Genomic DNA, 27567 nt, shown 5'->3' on the forward strand with positions numbered 1-27567 from the left:
TGTACATAAAAACACAAGGGAATGAATACAATGAAGTTATCCAAAACCTACAAGATACACACCCTGTACAAGGAAAATATTTAACAAGCTGTGTTGCCTATACAGATATATATATATTTATATATAAATGCTAACTGTTGATGAAACAGTGGTGGCATTGCATTAACCTGGGGAACAGCTTGAAACGGTGACGTTGGCCTAATGTTGGTGTAATATTTCAAAAAGATTTCTCTGTTGTACATTTCCGTTAAAGTGAAAACAAGCCACAGCCTTTAAGCCAACATGGCCCTTTTCTATCTCCACAAAGTAAACGGTCGGTCCTTTTCCGTGAAGTGAATTGGGGAGACAGCAGCGTTAATACTCGGCCTCACAACACAATAGTAATGTAAGGCAGAAAAGGGAAATGTAAGGCCTCTGGTAATGTGTGTGTGTGAGTAGCAGAATCATAGCGACTGTCTGCCCAGAGGTATCCAAACTTCACAGATAACCACACCGCTTCTTCTTTACACGTTTTGGCTTTTAATACCCAGGCAATTCAGATTTTTGAATAAGGACATATAGTTCAGTAGTTGCCAACTTTAGATGAGTGCATGTTTTACAGTATTTCCTTTCTTTTCTAATTACTATTGATTTACAAACCGCTATTCTTGAGCCGGCAGCCTCCAAAAGAGTTATATTTATATGATCTCTGAAATGGTCAAAATGCAGAGGGACTGTAGTACAGTTTGTAATAGCGCCGTTCTTTACCCGGAAAGCTAGAAACAGCCCTGATTAAGTAAGTTATAGATACCTATACATTAGGATGCAAACTCAGTTATCTAGCATTAAGTCTCCCTCATTGATATCAAAGGGCTGGCCAAAATATTAGAAACACCGTACAGTAGAACACAATACAATTCAACAGCATCACAAACTACAGCCTCCAAAATCACCATTAGGTTGATCCTCTCGTAAAAAAATCGTAACCTTCCTGAAGGCAGGGTTTGTTGCTGCACTCTATTTGAGATAGGTGTACCTAATAAACTGACAACCGAGTGTCGATCAGTTACGACTGATCAGGTCAGTGGCACTTTCTTGTGAGAAATCTCTACTTTTATTTATGGACTCTAAAATGTTACATGCGTATTTGTTGAGTGCTAAGATGTATTCAGGTTCCCTCTGCAATTTGACATCTGTAGAACATGTGCCTGTTGAACTGATTGTCAATGCACTGTAACATTTCCTCAACAGTCTGCTTGATCTTGTGCTGCGGTTGAGTAATATTGCACATTTCCCTTTTATCTGAGCCATATTGGTCCATTGCAGTCAGCTCTCTACATGCCTATTAGAGGGCCAAATAAAATCATTTGAATGAATAAATCAAACATCTGTACCCATTTCAGTAATAAATGGTGAACAGCATTAAGTAAGTCTGAGCTCTGTGTTCCTACTTCTGACAGAATTTTGTACAGAATTTACAATTTTCAGATTTTTCTTCCTCTAAAGGCGCAGCAGAAGAGAGAAAACAGATCTTAACCTAAAGGAGGATTATCTATAAGCACATTCAACGCCTAATTCATTTATAACCAGAGAGAAGCCATATCCCAAATTTCCAAAATAGATAATAAACATACAATATGACACAAGATAGCAGTTCTGTTTATACAATTCTGGAGATCTGTAAGATAAAATAATAAAAATACAATACTGTGCCAGGCAACTCTTCCGAGTTTTGGCTGTTGCAACAGAATTTAAAGGAAAATGAAAACCAACATATCTTAAGTAATCTTAAATCACACTTTGTTCACAAAATCAATACATTTTAAAATATCTATAATCTTAAATAAGAATCGTTATGATCATCAATTGTTTTGAATGAGGTGGCGTTTACCCCCAGAGTAAAGAAGACACTTGAAACTGGTCTTCAGTGGACCAGATACCAGATCTGCACTGTAATATAACAATTATATACAAGCCTCAATAAGCCATTCAACTACATATATTTACACAATCTATTACATTTTTACACAGGAGACCGTAATCATTTCCTCATGTACAGCATATCATTCTATACGGTTTACTTTGGCACATTAACCGTACAGCAGCAGGAGCTTTCCCGAGTGTGGTGAGATGTGGTCAAATGCTTTTAAGTCCCAGCAACGGTTCCCGCTGCAACCATAGTTAAAGGGTCATTTCTCTGTTTGCTTCATGTGATATTTAAATGGTACTTTGTTCTGTGGGGCAACTAGAAAACAAGCAAAACTGGACGGTATACATTTATTGTTAGCTTCCTCAAAAAACCTTCTTAATGCTGTGACGACCTCAGAGGCCTGTTGCCTCGGTCCTGCTGCCCTTGTTCTTTGTGTGTTGTTTGCTAAGTGGAGCTACGGTGCCGTCACCCTATTTGGGAACTCCTGGCCAGTGTTCTTCATCTATGTGAGCAGACGCCGGTGTGGTCGGTCGGTCTCCACCAGCCTGTTGTGTCTTCTTTACTTTGACTTACTTGAGATTGTTAATGCTAAGTCTAGTGTGCGTCTCTCCTGCTTTGTTGCGGCCCACGAGCCGGGCGCAACATGCTGATGAATAATGTTTTTCTAAAAGAATCTTCAGAAGGTACATTTTGGCAAACTGATTGTTTGGTCACACTGGGAAAAGAAACACATAAAATCCAGTTTTACCTGATTTTTAGCTCTGCTCCCAGACGAGAACATATCTTATTATCACATAAAAAAAGCCTCAAAGTTGATCTCTGTGGTAATTGCGGTGCTTGCAGTGGCAGCAGTCAGTTGCAGAGCAGTATCAGAACTTGGACCTGATACAGGCTGTCTGTAGCCACTTTGTGTTGTTTGCTTAAGTATACAGCATTGGGATGCTAGTATGTGTAACCATCACCAATCTAAAAGCCTGCTTTAGGAAACAAACTGACCCTGTATTCAAGACTGATAAATATGTACTGAACAGGACAGAAAGTAGAAACAGTCTGGATCCCTACAATATAAGATGTGTCTATTTGTGTGCAAGTTTCCTGTTTAAGGAAGATGCTCTTTGAAATGCCGGTTGAGTTATGTGTGTGTTGTATAATAAATATCGCCAAAGCCTCCGTTCATAAGTATCTATGTTGAGTGTGACTGGCATTAGTTTATAAAGAGTGGTTTGTAGCACCTATTGTTTCCATTGTTGTATTTACCCATCCGGTGAAAGACAGCTGTTTTTAACCCTTGGCGCTTCCTTGTCATGGGTCTCCTCCTCAGCACTGTATTTTTAAAGTCACTCCCCTGAAGTCTTACATCTTACTCTTACACCGTCCCTCGTCTCATTTGGGGCTGAGAATGCCCGGTTCCAGCTTGGTGCTGCTGCTGCGGCCCCAGCAGCTGGCTGTGATGCTCATGCTGCGCTGTGCTGCTCCCTGGCTGTAGCTGTGAGCGCCCTCCAGCCGCTCGCCGTCTGACTGGCTCTGTGTACGCTCTGGTCTGTTGTGGATGCTGCCTGTTGGGGAGCTGGGGGCCGGTTGGGAGGAGATGGTGCGCAGCAGGTGGTTCCTCTTCCTTAGGAAGTCACTGTTGGCACCCAAGCCGAAGCTGCCTTTACGCAGGACCATGCGTGCACTGCTGGACTTAGCTGGACGAGATCGATGGCTGTACTCCAGCTGGGACAGATGAGCCGCATATCCCTCTGTGATGAACTGGGAGGAGACATAATGTCAAGTATAATATTAACTTTTGTATTAAGTTAATTGATATTTATTGATATATTGATAATTAATTAATTAATTAGTTATTAATTGGTTGTAAGAGTGGCAGTATTAGACGTACCGGTGTCCAGTGTTAAATCATTTTCATCGGGGTTTAGGTATTTATCTGAGTATCCTTGAAATGAGTAATTTTTTTGAAAAGCAAGATCAAATCCCAAAGTTATGCATTAAATAATCAAACGGTACCTGGCACTGGTGCTGCATCTTCTTCGAGGGTCTACCGACAATGTATATTTGGGAGGGATGGAGGCCAATGGAAGTGTAGACTGAGATGTCTTTGTTAGATCCATAGCCAGCGAAAATCTTCATGTGAACCTGGAATCGGTCAAATGAACAAGAGCATTATTTCTTGGCGACTGAGTCAATATTTCTCTCAGAGTAACACCATGTCAGCACTATTGTTTTCACCTCTAAAAGTATTTATTCCTCATTCATTCCACAAAAATCCAGTCCACACATGCACAAACTAGGATACTTATAAAACTGCACATAAACCCCCCTCCATCCTCCCTTCCTCCCATACTGACCTCTGTCAGGGACTTGAGGAAGTTGGCCTTGTGTCTGAGTGGGTCGTGGACCAAGCCGTCACAGAAGGAGACAATGCCATGAGGGAAGTTGTGTTGAGATAACCAAGCCACGACCCGCTGCTTCTGCATGTCTGGTCGTCCTGTCGCATAGATGATCAAATAGCCTAAATCCTGCCAGTGCCTGCAACGAGGAGGAGAATTAGGACGTAAATAACAAAGCTACATGCTAATGCAGTCTGAAAGAGACTTTTATGAAAACAGGGGTGGAAGAAGAGCAGCTCGGTACCTGACAACATCCACGGCTCCTGCACGGACTTTGGGATCACTGCCCATGATTGACACACTGGCAGCAAATGAACCGTCAATGCTGAATACCACAAACTCTGTGCCACGTGGAATAACTGTCAGGTAGCTGTCTGCAAATGTGTGGTCGCCTCTGAGAAATGAAAGAACAACAGCGAGTATGAAAAAGGGACATTTCCCTTGAGCACACTGAAACACAACAACAAACTGAGCTAAAACCAAAATATAACCCAGGCTTCTTGATAAAATGCACATAAAGTCTTAATAATAATTCAGAAGACTGTGATGTCCCATCAGCGTTTGAGTACAGGCCCTTTTCATACGGTATAAACAATACACAACAAGATATCTGACAAAGTCTTTCTATTATAGTTCAACACACACATACATACATATACAGTATGTATATATATTTATACACACGTATACTTACATATACAAATATACACACATATACATACACATATATAAAAATATATATACACACACACACACACACACACACACACGTATATACATATATACACACACACACACACACACACACACACACGTGCAATTGGCCAACTGAAAAGGTCCAAATAACTCACCTGACAACCATTTTGACCGGGTAGACTCCGATGCCCAGACGTTGGTCCTCTGGGATGACGAAAGACACACGGCCACTACTGTTGGTCACTTCTGTGTTGAAGTACACCCACTCTCCTGATGGAGGCTGGGTCATGATGTGGAGGTCAACCTGTACAGGATTACAAAACCATGAGCACAAACCACAGACATTACTGACATCAGTCTATGAATGCTGTAGTGGTGACAAAAGAGAGGTCACCTTCTCCCCGGCCAAGGTGACCATGTCCAGAGGGCCATACATGAAGCGACCTGTCACGACCTGCTGGGAGTCTTCTGTGAACACTGCGTCATTGACACGGTGATTAGCAGTCACGTTCTGTCAAAGGAGTGAAAGAAAGGTACATGCTGACATGTAAATCAAAACAAGTTACTGATGGTAACTGTCATAACACATGTTTCCCTTATTTGATGCATGAGAGAAAGGTCAGCAAAAAAGGAAGGAATTCAGACTTTTGTGAAGCACTAAAGTCCCCTGACACTGACTTTTGTAGATCTGATGCTTACCCTGATCTTCACATGAGTCCTCTTGCGGAGCCATTTCTCTCGAGGTTTTGAGGGAGTGAATTCAGTCACTTCTTTTCCATCGAGCTCCAGGATGCTAGAGTTTTCATGCCTCATGACCTACAGGACACATTTCAGGAACTCATCCTCAGCATCTCTGAAGCAGACCTGCTGGTCACTTATTAACAGGGTGGCAGCAATTCTGATGTTGACTCACCTGTCTCAGGAGAAAAGACACAACATCAGTGGACTCCCAGTATGATGCGTGGAAGAGGTGCGGCAAAGCCACTGTGGGGAAAGCGGTGAGAGCATCGGGGCAGTACAGGGCAAAGTCCAGCCGCTTTGTGCCCCACCAACGTGCTGCAACTGCGATGGGAACGGAGTAAATAGGGTGCAGACACGTAAGGTGAAACTGTACGATTCAGTAGAGGCATGCAATGCCACGCAAAAGGTGCAACAACCCTGAAGCTGGAGAAAAAAGATGATTTCAATCATGAGCCGCAATCACCACAGATCCCAGCAGTTTTTCAGCTAAAAAGAAGAACTGTAGTTTATTATTACCGGAAGACCAAGTGCAGAAGGAAGAGAAAGATAGTTAGATCTGACACGTGATTATATGAGCAACTGAAGATGGTTATTCATGTTAGTATTGACATAAAAAAAAGATTATGGATTTATACATTATGCTTCATAAATAGAAATGACTCCCATAAATCATCAATTATGAGTTTAATTTTGAAAGAGTACAAGGGGAAAAAAAAAGAAGGCTTTCTGGAAGAGCAGCGTTGACTTTTTGGCTTTTGACACAGTATAAAAGAGTGAACAGAAAAGAACTGTAGCCTCACATTGTTTTTATATGTCCCCTCCCTTAGAAAAATACCTTGGTCCAATTCAGCCTGGGAGTCCAGTGAGACCAGATCAGATATAGCACAGTGCAGCCCTGCTGACAGGCAGTTCTCGTACTGGCCAATGGGACTCAGACTTTCACTAGTCTCTGCCTCACTGTCCAGCTCTGCCACTACATCTGCAGCAGGAGATCCTTCGGCCGGCTTAGCCTCTGCTTTCTTACGGGACTTAGGAGGACTTTTCAGGAAGAATTTGTTTTGTGATGAAAGGGCGAGTTGGGACAAAAGACTGAACTTTTTGGATTGGATATTTTGGCATGATTTGGCTATGGGGAGAAAACAAACACAAAGAAAACTAATGAGCAATGGATTAATGTTGATAAGTGACAGTTTAAACCGTTTGAAGAGTGATCTCGCGATGCGTCTGGTTTCAGGAAGCTGCCTTAAAAAGAACTGTAAAAGGTAAACAAATATTGTTAGTACAGTAACATTAAAGGCACTAGGGCAGGGGTGCTGTTGAAAGTCTTCTGTTGCTCTGGTATTGAATGAACAAAAACGGTTATAAACAGTTGATGTCATCTACTCTACTGTAGGTGCCAAAACAGCAGAGTGCAGGACAATACTGGGAGGTACAAATAAATGCTCTAGAAACAATGTGAGGAACAGGCGGACGTTGGTGGACAATCTCACATAAAACACAACATAGTACTGGTCATCTCCGCAGACAATTGACTCAAGAGTGGACAATGCAGGAATGGCTGAGGGACACAGGTGTCCACATTAGATAAATGCAGCACTCGTTCATTGCATTTACATTGAGACAGTGGATAAGTAAGACAGACGGTGAAAAGTGACGCTGAACTTGCTCTTCTTCAGGACTTTGCTTGCTCACAGTGGGACTTTGAATTTGAACGATGTGGAAAAAACTCTCTGCTAATCAGAAGTAGAAAAATATCTATCTGGCCTACTAGACTGCATGGTGTGTGTAGAGTCAGAGTAACGGGGTTGAGAGAGTGAGAGAGAGAGAGAGAGAGAGAGAGAAAGAGAGAAAAAGAGAGAGAGTCAGAAAAAGAAACAATACAGAAATAGAGAGAAGATTTAGACAAAGAATAGAAAGAAAGTGTGAGAATAACTGAACAAGTGTTTGTGTGAGTGGAAGAGAGAGAGAGCGACGGGCTTGTTGGTATTAAGAACACTTACTGTTGGCTATGTTGGTGGAAGTGTAACTGTCTGCCATTCCTGAGACCTGGCTGGCAATGCTGATCTCACTGGCCCTCCGCTGGCCCCGGGAGAGGGGGCCCGTTACGGGGGATGAGGGGTACGAACTGTCCATGAAGACACCACCATGAGACTGAACAACATCCGCTATTGAGCCGAAACAAGGAGATCCCATTAGACAAGAGACACAGGTAATGGGAACTCACAGTGATGAGAGGGGGTGGGGGGGGGTGGGGGGGGGGGCAACAGATAACAGATAAATGTGACAGCAGGCACCATGGTTTCAGAGGACACATGACACCAAAAGGCAGCCGTATTGTGACCAAGGTCCGATAACTGGAACAGGTCAGTGTAAACACGGGAGCATGAGTACATAAAACACTTAAACTCACAAATGTCCTTGTGTGTTACAGTCACACCCTTGTGTTACTATTGCTTAAGAAGGTGCTTTGTATCTCATAGCCAAGTAACATCATGTTTACCGTAAGTCTGGACATCAGATGACCTCTGACCATTATCACAACAAGAAACATTTATGATGAATAAGTAGAGCTCCACGGACAGCTATACAAACACAACATCACACACACAGCACAATTTTCACACGCACAACACAGATGCTTGAAAACATTAAATGGGACATGAATATGTAATGGCAACCAGTAAATGTAACACCTCATGATATGCTTATTAGATTTTCAAAAGTATTTCCATGGCAAGTTGTACAAATGTTGTACTATTTCTATGTCTAAATATAAATTCTTAAGAGGCAAACAATTAAACCAGTAAGATGACTAATGATTATCTTACACAAAGTAATTTAGATCAAAAAGCTTGAAGTTACAAGCAAAGGCACATCATATTATATAATGGTCTATCAGGGTATTTGATTTATCAGAAACATCTCTCGACTCTTGGAACAACAGTGATGGTAATACTCAGAAAATACACTAGACAGTTATAAATCTGAGCATCTTAGACGTGAAAACAAAAGGTTGTAACAAATAGACAAAAGAGACACAGTGAATGGGGGTGAGGACAGATGCGGGTGAAAGGGAGAGGCTACACACACTCCATAGTAGCGGGTGTGGCTTTGAGGAAGCCCTCCTGCCAGTTTAGCACAGGCACAGGGATGCAGGTCTCGCTGATGGTCTCCTGACAGCGAAGCGACAGAAGAGGTCCGCTGTCAAGTAGCAGCTGAGCGTTGCTCTGGACTGTCTCCACTAGAGAGGGAGGTGGAGGGGCAGAAGGGGCAGGGGGGGTTCGAGGTAGAGAGCCACGTACGCAGATATGGGGACAGGAGGCCGAGAGAGGAAGAGAGAAAGAAGACAAGGAAGACACAAAAACATATGAAGCAAGAACAACTGAACATAAGACAAAAAAGCAGAGTCGAGCCCAATCCTTTTAAATTGAAACTGCTAGTCAGTCATATACCGTCATATCTGCTCGTCATCAAACCGTTTTGACTTAACTCAAAGATTATCTTGAATTTGTCTTTAAAACTTCATTAGTTAATGTAAGAATTGCTGTGGCATAACAGAGGAAGAATGGTTTCAAATGTGTGAGAGACAATGTACATCCACAAACTCACTAGTATGGAGCATAACAACAATGAGGCTGTGTGGGGGCATGCAAGCTGACTGGAACTGTACAAACATAAGGCTTTACTGGGAAAATGTTAATGCTTTTGTTAAAATTATTTGGGGGCACGAGATCCCGAACACCTGCCCTGTGATGTATCTTGGGAACATTCAAAGTGTTGTGATGAGAGAGGACCTCTACTTGTACGTGCAGCAACTAAGAAAGCTGTTACCAGAAATTGGCTTGATGTAAACATCCCAAAACAGAAACATTGGCTGGAAATTGTCCAAGACATTTTTGTTATGGAAAAGTCGACATACCTTCTGAGAGTCAAGGACAATACATTTAATAGGGACTTGTAGAAATGGAACTTGTATATGAAATGTGACACCAACCAAGTGAATAATCAATTAAAATATATTTGTATGAATATAGAATTGTTTCAAGACAACTACTTACTGTTATATATATATATATATATATATATATATATATATATATATATATATATATATATTTGTATTTTATTTGTGTGCATAACGTACTTTATTATCTGCATCTTTCATAACGTACTGTTCGGTTTATACCTTTGTAAAAACCCAATAAAAACCTAAGACCTTTTAAAAGCTTTTTTCTTCGGGATTCACAAGACAGATATTTGTATAAACACGGTAGAGGGAGACTCTCAGGGTTACTCCACAATAATGAGTGTCCAAACTGAATCCACCAGCAGAACTATGATCACATTTAAATTAATAAACTGCTTCACAAAAGATGTTGAAGCACAAACAGTAGAATTTAGTTTTACTGTGTGTGAAGAAACTCATAGTGTGCTATTACGGTATCTTTAAGGCACATATTGCCTGTGACAAGCATCCCTGGGAAACGGGACAATCAGTGTCTCACGTGTCAGCTGATCTTAAATTAAAAGAATAAATCAAACAGCCATTTACCTCCCTGTGTGTGAAGCCTGAACTACATAAATTGACTGTAAATGTATGTCTGGATATACACTGAATTGATATCACTGAGGCTTTTATTCATCATCGGTGCAGAGGGCTCACCCAGTAGGGCGGAGTTTCCATCTCCCAGGGGAAAGCGTTGGTAGCGCGGAACGTTGAAGGGAGGCAGGAGGTGAAATTTCCTCTCCAGTAGAGGCTCCAGGCGGGAGGCTGAGGGATCAGCTGGATGGAACAGGTTATATACCTGTTGACAGGCAGGCCGCAGCTGGGCCACTAGGGGGAGAAACCAAACCAAAGACATGAGAGAGGAGAAGTCTCTCCCACAGACTTTCTTTAGATATCTTACTAGCGTTTAAAACATTGGTCGTGAAAATTAGACATGCAATTAACACTTTGTAGGTATGCCCTCAGGTCACTATGTTGATTTTTACATCTCCACTTTGGACAAACCTTTTGCACTTTTGTAGACAGAAAGGGTATTATTTTTTACTCTTGAATAATGTGTCAAAAACAATGTTTACTATCATTGATTAAATCACAACATCTGTCCAAATTAGCTTACCATCCAGCATAGGAATGACAGTCTTTCTCAGGGCGAGTACCAAGCCCAGCGGAGAGCCAAACATGAAAAAGTCAGACACTTCAAAGTCAAACTTCCCCAGGGAGCTTCCATCCAGCATAGTGCTGCTGCTGGACATGCGTGACACTGTGTCGTTCCGCAAAACACTGGAATGTAAGCTGGAAGGACAGCAAAAAGTAATGTCCTCGTGCAGAGCAAAGAATAAATCACACTCTGAGAGTACATAACGCAATAAATGAGACTGGGGTTATTTGGATTTTTGTCATTGCACACTCAACACACCTGGTCAGGAAGGCCTGGTGTTGTTTTATTGTGTCCAGTTCGTAAGTGGAGGAGTCACTTCTCTTGCGTGGCAGTTGCCGCTTGGTGTCGTCACCTGTACTAGCACGAGGGATGTCGATGTTACTGCGACTGAGGTGGCGACTGCCCTCCAGGGTCGGAGAGGCAGGCCCGCTGTTGACAATAATGCCAGGAGAGAGGAGATCCTGGTCCTGCAGGGGAACACAATCCATATATCAAATATGATGGAGAAAAGGTTTACATTGTACAAATTATACAAATAAGCACATTTTCAGAGGGAGGATCATATTCAATTTCTGATGTAATCATATTTATTGCATTTGTCAAAACAATGTCAAGTCTAAAAAGTAACCATGTTAAAATATATTTTTGACATGTGTATTAACGACTCTGAATGGTTACCTGTCCACTGACAACACTGCCCCTGCGACTGCTGTTCTGGCTTTCATTCACTGTCTGATTGCTACTGCACAGTGCATCAAATCCCAAGATTCCTCCCACACAGTCCCCAATGAGGCACACCTAAAAAGGGTCAGACAAGGTTAATGAAAAAATATTTATATTTTGGACATACATCCATAAGGTTTAAGTTTGCTGAAAATACCTATACACCTGCACCTACACAGTTTAATAACACAAATACAGGGAATATGCTCATACAAAGGCTGTTTTCCAGAAAGTGAAAAAATTGGATGTTAAGACATTTATGTTTTTAATATTTAGATATAAAAAGGTTTATACGCATACGTATACGTTTTCATAAAAAAAGGCTCAGCTATGATGCGAGGATATTATGTACATATATCTTTAAAAATAAAAAAATAAAAAAACACACACATTTTTTATAATATGGCATATTACACTTCAGTAACTGACCTGGCCAGAGAAAGCTGCCCCATCCAGAGACTTTATGAAGTCTGTGTACACCTGGTTGGCTCTGAGGACGACGGCGGCCATGGCATCCTGGTACTGCGGAGCAGAGGTTGCCAGGAGGGGGAGAGCTGCCAGCGGGATGTGGTCCTGGCTGCTCGACAGACATCCCTCATCGTAGCTGTATGGGCTCAGGCTGCCGCAAAAGACACAAAGGGAAACAATTATTAAATTGTGAAGTTTTTTTCAGATCAAGGTAATCCACAGAGGAGTGTGAAGAAACAAACACAGGATGAGAGAATGTCATGAGCTGCACCTGGAGCTTTTCCATCAAAAGCAAAGAGCAATGACAGTCATTAAACAGAAACCGTCAATCATTATCCACGATGCTCGCAGCCAAATGGGAGCATGTGTGTCCTCTTACTTAGACACCAGGGAGAAGGCCTCGGCACAGATGGCAGGACAGGGCACCAAGCGGATGGCGATGCGTCCCAGCGCCGCGGGGTAGTGAACACGCATGACCGTGTCGAAAGCCGTACTAATCGTGTTGACGTCGGCCTGCTTGCTGTTCTGGTCCCCGCCGCCTGTATCCAGGATGTTCCCTCCGTGCAGAACTAAGATCAGCACATGGATCTTGGAAGGCTGCAGACACTGCTGGGACGAGTTATCCTGAGAAGAGAAATAAAACAACACGGGTGATGGATGCGGATGACAGGGAAAAGAATGTTCAATACATTATACATTTACTTGTGAAGATATCCCTTTTATTCGCATGACCAAAGACAACATGCTTACAGAGGGGGAAGCATTACAGATAAACAATAATGCTTGAGCTATTGTGTTTTGTCAGACGTGTGAGTCACATGGGCAGCACAATAACAAACAAACTTAATTTTCAAAACCAGAGAGGGGTAAGGAACCATGAAGGGAAACAGAACAGAGCCAACCGACACTCCACCTGGATGACCGTTCAACTAACAGCAAACCATGACAACGCGTCCCGAGGACAAGTCACATTACATACAACATAATGTGCAGTTTTGTCTTTTATGTCTGACACAAAACTTTTCAAAGAAGCACTCTATGTACACTCAACGCCACAGTTGAACACAGAAGTTGAACAGAGGTTGGGGAGTACAGGTTTTGGCAACAAAAAAGGGCATAAAGTACTGGGTTTGTTCAGGGGGATCGGGGGTCTCTGTGGAGCTGCTGTAGCTGCTGTAGCCCACAGTGCACTCTGGCCAAAATGTGTACTTACTGACTGGTGCCTCGTTAGCGTGATGGTGGGAATGGGAGAGCTATCGGTGTGGCCGCTAACAGAGCCACGCATCTGAACACAAGAGCACAGAGAGGCTCAGGGACAAAACAGCCCTTCTCCTTTCCTCCAAACTGTAAACCCTGATGCAAATGACGATGCTTTTGATCATGACACCATGTTTAACTGAAGCTGTTGGGTCCTGAAGTGCATTTTCTGTGAATGGTTTTACAGGAATATTTATTTCAGACACGATTCTGCCGGTTAGCATTGTGTTTTGTAAAGACACATTCACCTTCCAACACACGTACCTCATCTAGTCTTTCCTCACTGGTTGCTCTTTCATAATCCACTGTCATTTCCTTCAACAGCTCACCTGTAAAAACACACACACACTCTTAACATCAACTACAAAGGCAGAATGACCTTTCATGATAACGTGCTCATACTCTTCATCATACCCGGCGTTTCCTCTGTGTCTGCAGCTTCAATCTTGTCCATGAGCTCGTTGGAGTTCCACTTTGCGATTTCCTTTGGGAGGACCTCCTCGCTGTCTGACAGATCCTCTGCAGGGGCGACACAAGACGCAACGTCATCAACTGAAGGACATGTACCACTCAGGGGTCACAAATTTGTCATAGCGCCAACAGTACAAACAATTTATTATGATCGACAGGCTCATATGAGTGTCATTTGATTCCTCAGTTATATCATGTTGACCAATATAAAAAGGTACCTTGTCAAGTGTTCCCGAACGATAGTCAAATAAACCACTCAATAAATATTTATAACTACATAATGGTGGCCATCAAATGCATATTACGCTGAGTATTCTCATGTTTGATGTGTAATCGTTGTCCCTGTGTGCTGGATGACAGTGGCCAATAAGTAGTGTAGCTTTATTAACACAATGGATTTTTAAAGTAGAAAAACAAATCTATTTACTCAACAATGACCTACTGAGAAGAGGCTTTAACTAGTATGTATCTTTTGCATTCACATAAATCAATTGACGGACTGTGTTATCCATCCACTGACATGAATCTGTGATTTGAAAAAGGCGGCGCAGGATATGAGCGATATCCCTTATTACCACATCATTTCTCTCTTAAACTGCCACTAGCTTCATTTCACTTCCACTGCAGTTATAATAAAAATAAATATTGCAACTGGAAATCATTTTATATGACTTGCTTTGCAAACAGGACGTTGCAGAAATTCTCTCAGAAACACAAACCCAAGAGTAAGACTTCTGTCTTTCTTACAGATAGTGTGTCCTGCACACAGTTCAACATTAAGTGACTTTATCTTTTATTCATTTTCAAGTAATTTTCTGAGTTGCTTCATTTCTAAAACATGTATAACTGGATAAAAAAAATAAGGTGTGCCGGTAAAGAGGTATACCTATATAATCAATAGGCTTTACCTAAATCAATAAATTACATTTTATTTCAGCTTCAATTGCAAGTTGTATCGTGGTTAGATTATAGAAATGTGTAATTGTAGCAGATACATTTGTTTTCTCCAGATGGAAGAATAAGTACTGCAATACCGGACACACTGAATGTGGCATCCATGAGGAGTTCTCCTCCGAAAGCTTTCCTTTATTCACTTGCACCAAGAACAGCAAAAGAGGAACTTGACAGTGAAAAATAAACTTGCTTCTCAAGATTTTGAGAGAGGATTACTGCAAGAGGAACTTGACCACAAACATTTTAAAAAGGTAAAGATCAAGGTAAGCTGAGCCTTTGATATTACTCAGTCTCTTTCTGTATGTATGTATGTATGTATGTATGTATGTATGTATGTATGTATATATACACACACACACATATATATATATACACACATACATATATACACACACACACCTTCATTTATTTACCATAATGAAATAACTGCAGCATAAGAACATCTGTAAATCAAATATAACCCAGAGATGGGCAGTGGCGCAGGAGATCAGTAATCACTGTATTGACGGTCACTGAGACAGAGGGTTATGTACACTACTTTATGACAGAGTATTCATGCATTTAATCCATTCATTTGATAACATGTAATGTCCGGCTCCCAACATTCAATAATTAGTCCATACAAACATGAATACTCCAACGCAATAAATTATTCGACACACTTCTGTCAACACTATTCATTGTCATGATCGCATACCAGTTTCTCACAAAGGCATGAACAGAAATGTATTGAACTTGAAACAAGTGGAAACAAACAAATGCAGCTAAATCAGTACCAACAATATAATAAATGACAATTTTATTCTCATTTCATCATCATGATCATCACTAAATGAAACAATCCCCCCCACCCCACATTTATTGCTTGGAATCATGAATGGCAAAGGATCATGTGTGTGTAAACAATGAGGGGGACTGATGCAGAGATAATTGTGAAATCTGTACTGGACAACAGGATGATACACTTGGCCCGTGTCCTCGGCCAGTCTCATCCAGCAGAGAGCAAGGATGTCGTACCACACCCACCTATTTCAACTGCAGCCCCAAAGCATGCTGGGTATCTGGGAAGTTTAAGAACTGATCTGTGGTTAAAGAGATGCATGCAGAGTCAAGGGAGAGGAGAACAAGCAGGTTCTTGGAAAACTGAACACAAAAACAACACTAACTATTGACTCAAATTAAAAATCAAAACTGGGTTACCATGAGCATCGAAGAACTCCTCGTCAGAGCTGTCATCTGAGTCTCGAGCTATGCTTTGCATCCTCCACTCTGAGATGCTGTGACGTGATGGGCTCACTGAAACACCGCACAAAAAAAATCAGTTATTTTGGGACATGTGTTTCAGCCTCTCTCTTTCCCTTTTTAACACTTGCACGCACACACACACACACACACACACACACACACACACACACACTCTACAACAAAGAAACATTGCACAATCTCCCCCAGCCCACACACACACACACACAGTGTTATATAAACATGCAACAGTCTCTGTGATGCATCACAGATGGACTGCTTGGTGGTCAGAGGGGTTGTGTGAGAAGTGAGGCACAATGTTACACAGACTAGCTACAAGCACCCCGACTACCAAATGCCAGCCGGGGAAAATGGCAATACTAAAAGCAGGCCATGTCTATCACATCTCTTTCCGTCTAGGCTTCATATACAGTATATAATTAGTGTGGAGGACAGAGGGGATGTTGCTCTAAGGGGCAGACTGGTGAGAGGGGGGCACAGCTGTAGCTGTCAGCACACAGGATGAAACAGCAGTGCTGGAGGGGAGGTTCACTGTGAAGAGCGTCAGCCTCCTGTGGTCTGTGACGTCAGCACTGCTGCTAAAAATAGTCCAGGAGAGAACCACAGGGGGGGTGTTACAGGGGTGAGACAAGACACGCTGGATGAGAGTCAGGGTCCAAGTGGCAGCTACAGTGAGCACTACCTTGAGGTAGGGGTGACACTGGAGATAGGCGTGTTCAAACATGTGGTTTGTGAAGTCACAGCTGCTGCTAGAAATAACGCCGGTGAGATACACAGTTGTAGGGGTGAGGAGAGGTGAGTTTGATAGTTGACAAACAGTCGAGTAGAGTAAAAACATTCCAAATGACAGAAAAGCAATTTGAGCTCAGAGCTCCTCTGTAGCCATTGATTCATTCAGCTGGGAGCAACCGTCAGTGTATACACACGTGTACAACTGAAACCATAAAATAAGTGTTGTCCATGTTCTCTTATTGGATAGACTTTTCGGTTGGTGAGGCATTTTTGATTTGACCATATCCAACTTTCAGCAATATCTACTGTCTTTTAGAAGAGATGAACAAATACATTTTAGTTTGCTTCTTCACTCAGAACTGAGACATTATGATACTTCCTGTGGAGCTACAGAGTTTTGAGGCAATCTTGATGGATAGGAGTTCATTGTAACACATATTATTCAATCACCAGCTAATCTTTATGCAACAGCAAACCAGTAACTTTTAACAGCCACCTTTCAAGCTTACAGGGGTGGTGAGTGGTTGATACTCACATTTAGAACTTTACTACAAAGAAAAAAATCCTACAAACAAAATAAAGCATTGTGCTACTTTGACCTTGTTGAATTCTGAAGTCTCAAAAATTACAACTGGTCGTGTTTACACATGGAACAGTTTGAGTGTGTTTTTGGTATACCTCAACCTTGAAGGTGGAAAGGAGTCTGGGGACAGATTGAACAATTAAAGCTAAAAAGGTGTAAAGAGTGTAATAATAGACAAGATAATATGTGAAGGAAGGTTTACGGCTTAGGATATCCACACTGTCATACACAGTGGTGACAGATGAATAGGTGAAGAAGGCATGCTCCTCACCTCCTCTCTTTGATGAGTGGGAGGATCGGGATGAAGTGGACCACTGTTTGGTGAGTACACCTCGAGGCTGGAGAGTCTCTCCACCTGAGCTGACAACCACCTCCTCAGCTTCAATGGAACTGATCGCCTCTTTAACCTCCTGCTCTTTGTCCGGAGACTGAGCACCTCCGTTAGCCTCGGTGGCCTCCTCTGCCTGACTAAACTGGGCCATCTTCGTGGCCAGGGCCAGCTGAGTTTCCAGTTCCAGCTGCCGGATGTCCTCCATGGTCAGACCGTACCACTCATCCTGCCAGCACCAGGCCTGCCGGTGGGCACGCACCATCACCTTTCTCAGTCCTAGACAGAAAAAATGTGTAAAATATGACACACTTCAAACAATACGGTTTCTACATTTAGATTATTCTTAGAGTATTATATATAATTATTAGATAACATTCCTGATAACATGCTGTGACAGCATACTCACCAACATCATGGATGAAGCGTTCGATCTTAGACTGCATGCCCCAGTAACGAAACTCCACCTTGCAGAGTTTGTAGGCACACATGATGGGGGTCTTGCCAGGGTTGTTATTGTACTCCTCTATCCAGTCGTCCTGCAGAGGACCCCTCTGGGTCTTTGCTGACTTGAAGAGCCGTGTATCCTCCTCTGCTTTGTACTCATAAGGCAACATTGGATCTGTCACGATGTCGATTGGGTCTGCCAAAGGATGTTCAAATCCAGAAAGCAAAGACTAATGGAGCCAGGTGTTTTAAATGTAATGCATCAATTATACTCTGATACTCTATATCTGTAATCATACATGAATTCAAAAGTAAATAATATGCTGGAGTAGTTTTAAGGCCTTTGTGTTCAAAGGCATGACATTATTTTATTAACTGAATTTCAGGGTTATGACTACACATACAAGAATAAATCATTCATTAAAATTATTTAAATCAATGTTTTAACCGGGTCACTGCATGCCCTAAAACCATTCATTACCAAGCAGCTTCATATTCAACGGGTTTGCTACCAAACAGAAAAAAACATGCAGTTGCACTATATTGCCACAAGTGGGCCTCGTCTGCTCCTTTTGTTTGAGACACAAGAGGACAGATTTAAGAAGACCTCTGACTAATAAACGTGTACTAACCCGTCTCCTTAAATAACTATTGAAAGAAATATAATAATATAGCGACACAGTGTGAATACTGAGCTGGCTAAATGTGTTGGACTCTGAGCTCTAAAACAGCCTGATACACATTAGTTTCAATTTGAATATCTGGGTTTATGTTGTCTTCAATGTTCAGGGCAAAATTGTCTCACCAATAGTCCTCTGCCTCTTCTCTACTGCAGACATGTTGAAGACATCTGCTTGGTTGCCTGTGTCAGGTTTGTAGTAGGTCTCAATGTCAATGGAAAACTTCTCAACAAAGGGGCAGGTGTATCTGAAGGAGAAGAGGCAACGGAACAAATGTCCCAATAAAGTAACATTGCATTATGATTGACATCTGCTTTCAATAAGAGACTTCTCAACTCAATGGCTTAAGATCAGAACTATATTATTAAAAGTGACAATACCCTCTCACTGCTGAAGATAGGAAACTTGTGAGCCATGCCCATCTGTTGCATCTGAGGTGTGTGCAGCAAAGCCGTCACTGGTTGATTAGATGTGTCAACAGGCACTTGCAATCTAACAATATCTTGACAGTATAGTCAAGGGCACATCTCTGTTCAGCACCTTCATGTCTTGGTGTTTGTCAGGGCGCACACAGACAAACACTCACACCCTGTGAGTGAGGGCCCACCAAAATCCAACAGCCTGTAAGCGCCACTGGCCACAAGCCGATCTGATGGTCTGCTCTGCAATATTCAGACAACTTGCTCTGAGGTCATTATTTTTCTCACACAACAGCTAGTGCAGGATTTCAGAATGGGCATTATCAGATTTGTGGCATTTTATACTGAATATAAGCAAGGTTAAAATGATTCCCTTAACAGGTGGAAGGGGAATTGTTGTCTCTTAAATATGTGTACAACTACTTGCTGCAGTAGTTAGACACCTCTGCACAGAGCCTTTTTATTATTGAAAGAACACATTTAGAGTGTTCTGCAACCCTTGGCAGAGTTTAATACACTCTCACGCCTGCTCTGAAGGGGTGTGTAGGTGTCCTTCCTGCAACCCTCACCTGGTGCGGGTGTAAGGGTAGGCGTTCCAGGACTCCTCTTCAACCCTCAGTGCTGCTTTGGGCAAGATGGAGCGGAACCAGCTGGGAATGTGCATGCCAATATGGTAAACCTTGTGGGTGTACTGGCCCGTCCCACCCGGTCCATCTGTGTAGGGCTTATTCTCTAGAATCTCCACCCCGCTTCCTTCACCACAGCTCTCATCTCTGCTCTTTTTCTGTTGGAAGAATAGATAATTGAGGTTGAAGTGAGTTAGTCAGGTTTTCATGTTTGCATACAAGTAGTGTAGTGTAAAGGGAGTTCTACATTTAAAAATACAAATGCACCCTTGATCTGTAAAAAAATAAAAGAAGAAGGATATGAAAAACATACAAATGTATGGACAATGAATAGCTTCCTGAAAGCTTTGCCAACTCTGAATGCAAATCAGAAAGACAAAACCAGCTCATGGAGCCACACCTTTTCCATATTTACATTACAGGTGCACACTGGAAGAGAGGCTGGGTGTAGCTTGCCGATGCAGTTGAGGTGACTTACAGCTAGGTGAGTCACTAGGTGAAAAACAGGAATGTGTGGCATGGAAAGAGGAAGACTCTCAAGAAGAATTGTTATGAAATCAGTGAAGCAGGAAACGTGGACAGAAGAGCATAGTCCAAGTGCTGACGATATTAAAAACACAGGGAGCAAAGAGCAAGGACCATAAATGTCAGAGATTATTGATGTATCATCTTGCGCTCATCAACCGCTGGCCAATCTTTTCACACACACACACACACACACACACACACACACACACACACACAACGTAAGAGGAAGAGGAAGCCATGCAGGCGTCCAGTGCTCCGGACCTCATTACCTCTGACAGGTCATTCATTAGCCACCGCTCTGCTCTCAACAGCCCAGACACAGATCCAAAGACACAGCACAGACGCCGCAACACTGGCTATACAGCCAAACCAGTACACGAGACATGAACCAAGCAAAGACTGTGAAAATGTAGAAGTACACACATGTAAACAATAGATGCGTGTACAGATTAACACATTTAAATGTAAAGGCGTTCACCCCAGAAAACAAAACACATGTCTTTCACCTTACACATCAGTACCTTACACGGCTTTTCAATTCGACTGATCACAATCGGGTCTGTCCATTATTGTGAGTACCATTATCATTATATCTGGAAAGTTATATTGCTGTTGATCTTTCCACATTGTTTTTTCCTTTGTGGACAGACAACTCCAAAGATTGTCCAATAATGTCTGGATGTAAAGTCAGCCGTCTAGTTAGAAGGAAACAAATAAGTTTCATTATGTTCTCCTGTCCCTTAATTAATTAGATAGCCGACCTGTCCAATGCGACAGATGGTTCTCTCCAGTTGAGCAGGAGAAAGATCACAAAACATAGGCCATAGGAAGAGCTAACATGCTTTACAAGTTAAATGAACACTCAATGTAATTTTAGATTCTTAATGAAAACAAAGGGGCTTTGTTCATTTGTGTACAGGTACAAACTGTACCTGTTGAGGAACATTAAGGAAGAAATAGTTTTCAAGAGTCTCAGGAGGCATGTTGACTATCTCCAAAGGGGCTCTCCTCTACACCGTTCTACTGTGAAATCCTTTTTGGCTCATCACACAGTGACAAAGTGCCACTGTGTTGGAACTTCAAGTCCTGCCCTCTCTCTCTCTAACCAACCGTTCTTTAAACAGCCATAAAACCTTTACAAATAAACCTATCAACATGAAAGCCTGCTGTATGCATTTAGATCTGACCACTCTGACAGGATGGGAGTCACATCCTGGTGTTTTCCCTTGCCATCAAGTTAGTGACGAGGGTTTCCTGTTTGAGATGCTTCTTTTCACTCCACTCCACAGATACAGTTGCTTAGTCAGAACATGATGGATGTGTGCGGATGAATGAGACACAGTGAGATCTTCTCATATTTAATTTCTCACACATTCAGCATTTGCTTCGTGCATTACTGCAAATCCCGATGTGGTGATAATTAATTTCCAATTATCTTTAAAATGAGAAGGCACCATTGTGAGGGCAAAGGAAATGAAGTGGGAGGAGAGATGGGGTGGGGCATTTCTGGCTGAGGTGCAGATATGTCCAGGCTGTCCTAAGGCCCAACTTCATCTATGAGGCTAACACCAGGGACGAATGGCAGGCATGTCTGCCTACATGCTGCAGTTGCCCTGGTAACATACAGAAGTGAAGCGAGGGTATTCACAGACGCCAGCAAAATCCTCTCCGCTTCGAATACAGCTCTCTGTTTTCATTCCACCCCTTCTCTCATTTCTTCCTCTCACTCCTTTGCAACCTCTCTTTTTATCCTCCATTTCCTTTTTTCATTCACTCCTTCTCTCGAACAAAACCTGACCACCGGCACGCTGCTGATGTCATGGTTGTCATAGTGACAGAAGTCTCACAGAAACAAGGCTGTGCAGAGAGGCTGAGGTCAGGGGAAAAGGTAACTATGGGTCACTAATGCAAGAATAGAGAATTAACTCCTTCTTTTAAGACTCTGTAAACCTGCTTGTACATGCGTCATGTCTTATTTCCACAATGCCCTGTCTGATAAGATCTAACACGGGGCATGAAGAAGATCTGAGAATTAAGTTATTGCAGTTATGCATGTAACAAGCTTAATAACTAACAGCTAACGTGCCAAAGAAATTGAGTGTGTCAAAGTGTGGCGCAGTGACTAGTTTGTGCTGTCTTGTAACGTCTGCTTGCTTCAGGGCATGACTGTCGAGTCATGTTCCCTACCATCTCCAGCTCTACTGGTCTGTTTGGTGGTTTGCGGGGGAAACAACAGTTGTCAATTGTAAAGTCTGATATTCTTTTGGAGACCAATTTACAGAAAGCACAAAGAAATGCCTTTACGCTGATATTAAGTTACTACAACTAGCTAACCTTCCATCGCTTTGGGAGAAAACGTTTTCATAGTACATTGGGAACCGAAGGGAGAGGCCATCTGAGCAAATACAGGTGGACAAAGCCTTCGTTCGTGTTGCTGGATTGTTACACTAGTGGGTGAATATTTATTCAAGACAACACTAATCAAATATGTTTTAAGATTGAAAGTCTATGAAAAGGTCAAAAGATCAAAAGAAGACATTCTCTGGTTTCTTCTACTTCTCCAATGGAGCTGCATTGTTGTGCAGCTCACATTTATAATCACCTACCTCATATAAATGAGTAGAAGGAGAGTATAAACTAGGCAACAGTTCGATTAAGATATCTCAGGGTTCTTATAATGCCTTGTATCGGCTGTAAAGGTGAATTCATATAGCTTAGATTTACCAGATTTAGCTAGTTATTTCATTTGAAACTGCACTACGAATATTTCACATATTTGACAATTATTATTTCTTGATGAAAGCACTCCTTCAGTGACATAACCGGCACAATATAAGATCACAGAAGAAGCAGTACACTCTTTACACAGCAAAAGGCCTCCACCTGATAACTTAAAACTACTCGTTAACAAACGTAAAACTACTTGTGATATACATTACACACCCATGCAGCTCAAATCCCAGCACAACTGCTGAATGTTAAGTGCCAAGCATTTGCCTCAACAATAACAGTTTTATAACTACGGCCATTTTGTTTTTTTCCCCACAGTCCAAGTCATTGTGGTTGCTCTGCATGCCTCTCCCGGGTAATGCGGCTCAAAGTGCACCTGGTAATACCACGGGATTAAATAAATCCTCCTTCACGTACACATTTCATATGAAGAGAAAATAGGTTGACACACAGAATACTAAGCTATATAAATCAAGTCGTTCCTGCTTGGAGCTGTAAACCCTAAAGCTCTTACACAGACCCAGAGACTCCAGCTTAGGTTTCGGAAGACAAATGAAACTTTCTGCCACGGACAAAGCAGTATGTCCAGATCCATCACATCAGTATGTGTGCATCGAGTTTGCCCCCACCCTCCTCTTGAAGAAACATGCAGTCTATGACGGCTAGAAACAGCCAGCTTTATATAGTTTAAATTGGCTAATCTATCAGCACACAAGCTCTCTTTGTCCCATTACCTCACTGACGTCAGACCGTGTGACCAATCATTTCATAATTGGGCATGCTGCAGATGCACTCTGTTATTTTTGTTCTCCTCTCTGACTGCTTGTTTTTTTTATTCCGGTTTCTGCACCACTGGCTGTTTTCGGCTAAGTGTGTGTGGGTGAGAATTTGGTGGGGACTATAGCGTTGTGACCTCACCTGGATCATATAGAGCTGGGCGATACGGTACTCCTCCACACTCATGGGCATGGGGATGCGGTACTCCTTGATAAGCATGGTGGATATTAAAAGGAGGGGGAAAGGGGGATCAGGGAGAAGATTGACAAGGGAAGGGGGTGGGAGGGACTGAGGGAGGGAGGGGGGACAGGAAACACTCGAGGCGGCTCCTAGATGCGACTTGTCAAATCACCAGCTGACGTCCACATTGACGGTTCCTGTAGGGGAAGAACAAAATAAAAGCATTAGGTACCTAAGCTATGAAAATGAAAAAAAAAAAAAAAAATATATATATATATATATATATATATATATATATATATATATATATATATATATATATATATATATATATATATATATAAATAATTTAAAAAATACCTTCCAGCCAGTAGTGTTTGTTTGAGTCAAAACATTCTCTTAACCCTGATCTGATTTCTGGATCTCTAAAAAAGGGTAATGGTTCTTCAAACAGGTCTTCATCAACACACATCACTCAAAAAGCAGAAACCAGCTTCAATCAGCTTCAATCAGCAACACAAAAGATTCATCATGAGCAAAATATTGCAGCACGCAGGCACATTTCAGAAGCTTTAACATTCCTTCACACATAACCGAGGACAAAGATTCATTCTCGTGGCTCACACGCAGATGAAGAGGAGAGCAGAGCCGGAGTATCATTCAGGGAATATGCTCAATGTAGTTACTGTATGTCTGGTCCAAACCCCGGCACCGAGGACGAGCATCAGCATTGTGTCTCCATCCAGCGTCCCAGTTCCAAATAAGGCATTTTCCAGAATAAACTTCTCTTCTTATACAAAAGCCACAGCTCAGTGTGTGTGTGTGACAGTGTGTGTGTGGTGGGGTCAGGTGGCTTTAGTCTACGCAGAGCACCCGTGCCTTGCCGACGGTCCAAACGGCCACCCCGTCTCTCCCAACACTTCAGCACCGTCACATGAGGGGCTCACTCAGCGTAAGAAGGATTACAGTTGAGTGGGGAGCCTTACATAACCTTGTAAGAACCACATGTGCATCAAGGTTTCACAAATAGCTGCCTTGGAAATACACAGAGCATTGTTTTCAAACCACTGGGCAGATAGAGGTAGGTGGTGTGGGCTATACATAACCAACGTGTGGGTGGCGTGAGTTGCAGAAGTCTGCTTTTGTCCGCGAAGAGAAGAACAACTCCGGAGCCAAGGAAGTACAAAACAAGATTCTGACTGTCAGCTAAAGTGGAACATGAGTCCAAAAGGAACCGGAGACAAAAGATCTCTTTAGTCAAAATAAGTGATGAAGCACATTATTGAATATATGTAAAGAAAGACTTTTAGGTTTTTCTCCACATCTGCCGACAAGAGAAAATATTACAAAATATTAAAAAGTCTAGTTGATAAAGGGATGCATTTAGAAAGGGTTCGTGAAAGCACGGGGGACGGGATCTTGGTCACCATGTGCAGAGACTGTATTGTACAGTCAGTTGACAGGTGACAACTGACTGGTTATCCAAATGGGACTGCACAGCATTGCATAACCCAAATATTCACTCTTTTCTAACCTGTGGCAGCAACCGGACCTTGCTCTGGCACCCGGTTATTCTGGCTAATCACATTAATATTAACAGTGCGTTACTTATCCCGTGAACAAAGGCCAGCTTTGGTGAGGATCCTGGTGTCGGCTAAGGCTCTGGTCTACCCTCTATTGAGTGCTCGCCCCCACAACTCCCCGCTGAAGACGCATAAGCTCGCTGACACACTTGCCAGGACAAAGATGTAGCCAGTAAGGAGCAGATGTTTACTTACAGACTAGGAGGTGTTCTGATTAGGAGTGCCCACAGTCTTCTATAAATCTTTCATATAATATTGTTCGACAAAAACAGCACATTGACCAAATTGGAGCAGAAAGCCACATTTTGTTAAAAATAACTGCACTCTTGGGAAAGACTGAAATAAAACTAGGTTAGCCTGGAGAGGCCCAGAGAAAAGCCTGCAGCTCAACAGCCCAAGAAAGGCCTCTAGGTGTTAGTGCCAGGCTTTAGAGAAGGTCACAAAGCTCACCCGGGTTGACAGTGTTGATGATAAACAGCTTCACAATCTACTTGAAGCATGGTTCAACAATGTGGCAACAGTTTGAGTGTGGGTTGCAACTGATGCTGCAACAAACTTCTCTTGGCAAACAATTCTGTACGTGACAGTTATTTCAATTTGTAACCCGTATGACACGGGAGAATAGATTAATTTACTGTGAGATTGTCTGTCGGTGAATCAAAGCCCAGCCGGCTGCCACCAACTGGCAACCCACAATACAAGAACGTGGCACCAGGTATGTAAAGAGAAACAAACGGAGAGAGAGAGAGATAGGAAAAGCAACAGGCAGCATAACAGAGGGATGCCGTTCATTCACAACATCACTCTATCCAGCAGGATGAATTCGCAGCCTGGGGTGATGGTGAGGAGGGAGTGGGATTTGTCGTGATGCATGTGAATTGAGTGCCCAATTGCCAAAGAGGATTATGACAGTATGCCTATTTGTTAGAGCCGCAACAAACCATTATTTTCACCGTGAATTGATCTGTTGTTGTTTTGTATTAATACTCTCATTCTGCAATAAAAAATAAATAAATACATACTCAGAATAATTGATTAATTGCTCAACTAATTGTTACAGTAGTAACACTATTAGTTTATAGAATATCTTTAAAATCAAATATTTATTTAGATAGTGAGAGTTTGTGTGCCAATGTAGTTTCAGGATAAACACAAATTGGTTACATGCAACTAGCCAGGACAACATTTTTAAAAGAGACACATACATACATACATACTTGTTAAGCAGAGATTCCATGTTCATCTTAGCTTCCGCTTCCCACTCCTCCCCACAATCTGTTGTTCCCGTCGTGTTGAAATAAACCACTTCTCATGTTTTGTTCCAGTGTTGCTTTTAGTAGCCGTCTCTTTCCTATTCGAGTGGACACACCCAAACTTGCTCGCCACAAAAATTAGGTTTTTACATATTTTGTCTGTGTTTATTAGTAGTAGTAAACGAAAAAATGAAATAGAATTATAACAGCACACGGATATGTATGCATTGTGGCTGTGGCTCAATAAGCAATATCTCTTCCTGAAACTACAGATTAATTAGCTGATTTCAAGAGTGTCCGACTGCTCCACAATTATAACCAACATGTCTCCTTTACAGCAGCAATGCAGATACAGACCTACAATGCCCTAATTGGTTAAACCTGTCTGTTAAACCTGTGTTTCCTTTGTGAATGATGCAGATGCTGTGCACATCATCGGAGCTGTAATGCACGATCCAGCAGACGCCCAGAGAGTGTACTGGCACCATGCTTGACCCAGAAAAAAAAGCACTCTCTCTCTCTCTCTCTCTCTCTCGCTCTCTCGCTCTCTCACACACACACACACACACACACACACAGCTTATAAATAGCCTGGTCACAATAATCCTAGCATACGCAAGCAGAATGCTTGACGTTGTTTGTTCAGAGAATATGCTCCTTCCCT

General features: G+C 42.2%; 1 protein-coding gene across 6 annotated transcripts in view; it reads right to left on the minus strand.

Annotated features, from left to right (window-relative positions):
- Nucleotides 1–1622: 1622 nt before the first annotated feature.
- LOC117735795 (membrane-associated phosphatidylinositol transfer protein 2-like) overlaps nt 1623–27567 on the minus strand; it is a 40460-nt gene continuing 14515 nt past the window's right edge. Inside the window, exons 1-25 of one of the 6 annotated variants that reach the window (XM_034540646.1) lie at nt 26868–27013; nt 24029–24264; nt 19796–20010; nt 18933–19054; nt 18090–18323; nt 17624–17959; nt 15975–16070; nt 13764–13868; nt 13614–13678; nt 12472–12716; nt 12054–12243; nt 11580–11699; nt 11160–11368; nt 10860–11035; nt 10400–10570; nt 7737–7901; nt 6572–6862; nt 5909–6057; nt 5695–5811; nt 5390–5506; nt 5151–5299; nt 4544–4693; nt 4258–4438; nt 3917–4045; nt 1623–3661 (exon numbers count right to left, since the gene is read on the minus strand). In XM_034540646.1, coding sequence (XP_034396537.1) covers nt 3293–3661; nt 3917–4045; nt 4258–4438; nt 4544–4693; nt 5151–5299; nt 5390–5506; nt 5695–5811; nt 5909–6057; nt 6572–6862; nt 7737–7901; nt 10400–10570; nt 10860–11035; nt 11160–11368; nt 11580–11699; nt 12054–12243; nt 12472–12716; nt 13614–13678; nt 13764–13868; nt 15975–16070; nt 17624–17959; nt 18090–18323; nt 18933–19054; nt 19796–20010; nt 24029–24106 — 4179 coding nt within the window. In that variant the 5' untranslated portion in view covers nt 24107–24264; nt 26868–27013 and the 3' untranslated portion in view covers nt 1623–3292. Of the gene's footprint in view, nt 3662–3916; nt 4046–4257; nt 4439–4543; nt 4694–5150; nt 5300–5389; nt 5507–5694; nt 5812–5908; nt 6058–6571; nt 6863–7736; nt 7902–10399; nt 10571–10859; nt 11036–11159; nt 11369–11579; nt 11700–12053; nt 12244–12471; nt 12717–13613; nt 13679–13763; nt 13869–15974; nt 16071–17623; nt 17960–18089; nt 18324–18932; nt 19055–19187; nt 19348–19795; nt 20011–20649; nt 20721–21312; nt 21402–24028; nt 24265–26867; nt 27014–27567 lie in introns of those variants that run through there. The other 5 variants (XM_034540645.1, XM_034540648.1, XM_034540649.1 and 2 more) reach the window with 5 other exon arrangements.

This window comes from Cyclopterus lumpus, chromosome 9, assembly GCF_009769545.1.
Source record: "Cyclopterus lumpus isolate fCycLum1 chromosome 9, fCycLum1.pri, whole genome shotgun sequence".
Lineage (NCBI taxonomy): Eukaryota > Metazoa > Chordata > Actinopteri > Perciformes > Cyclopteridae > Cyclopterus > Cyclopterus lumpus.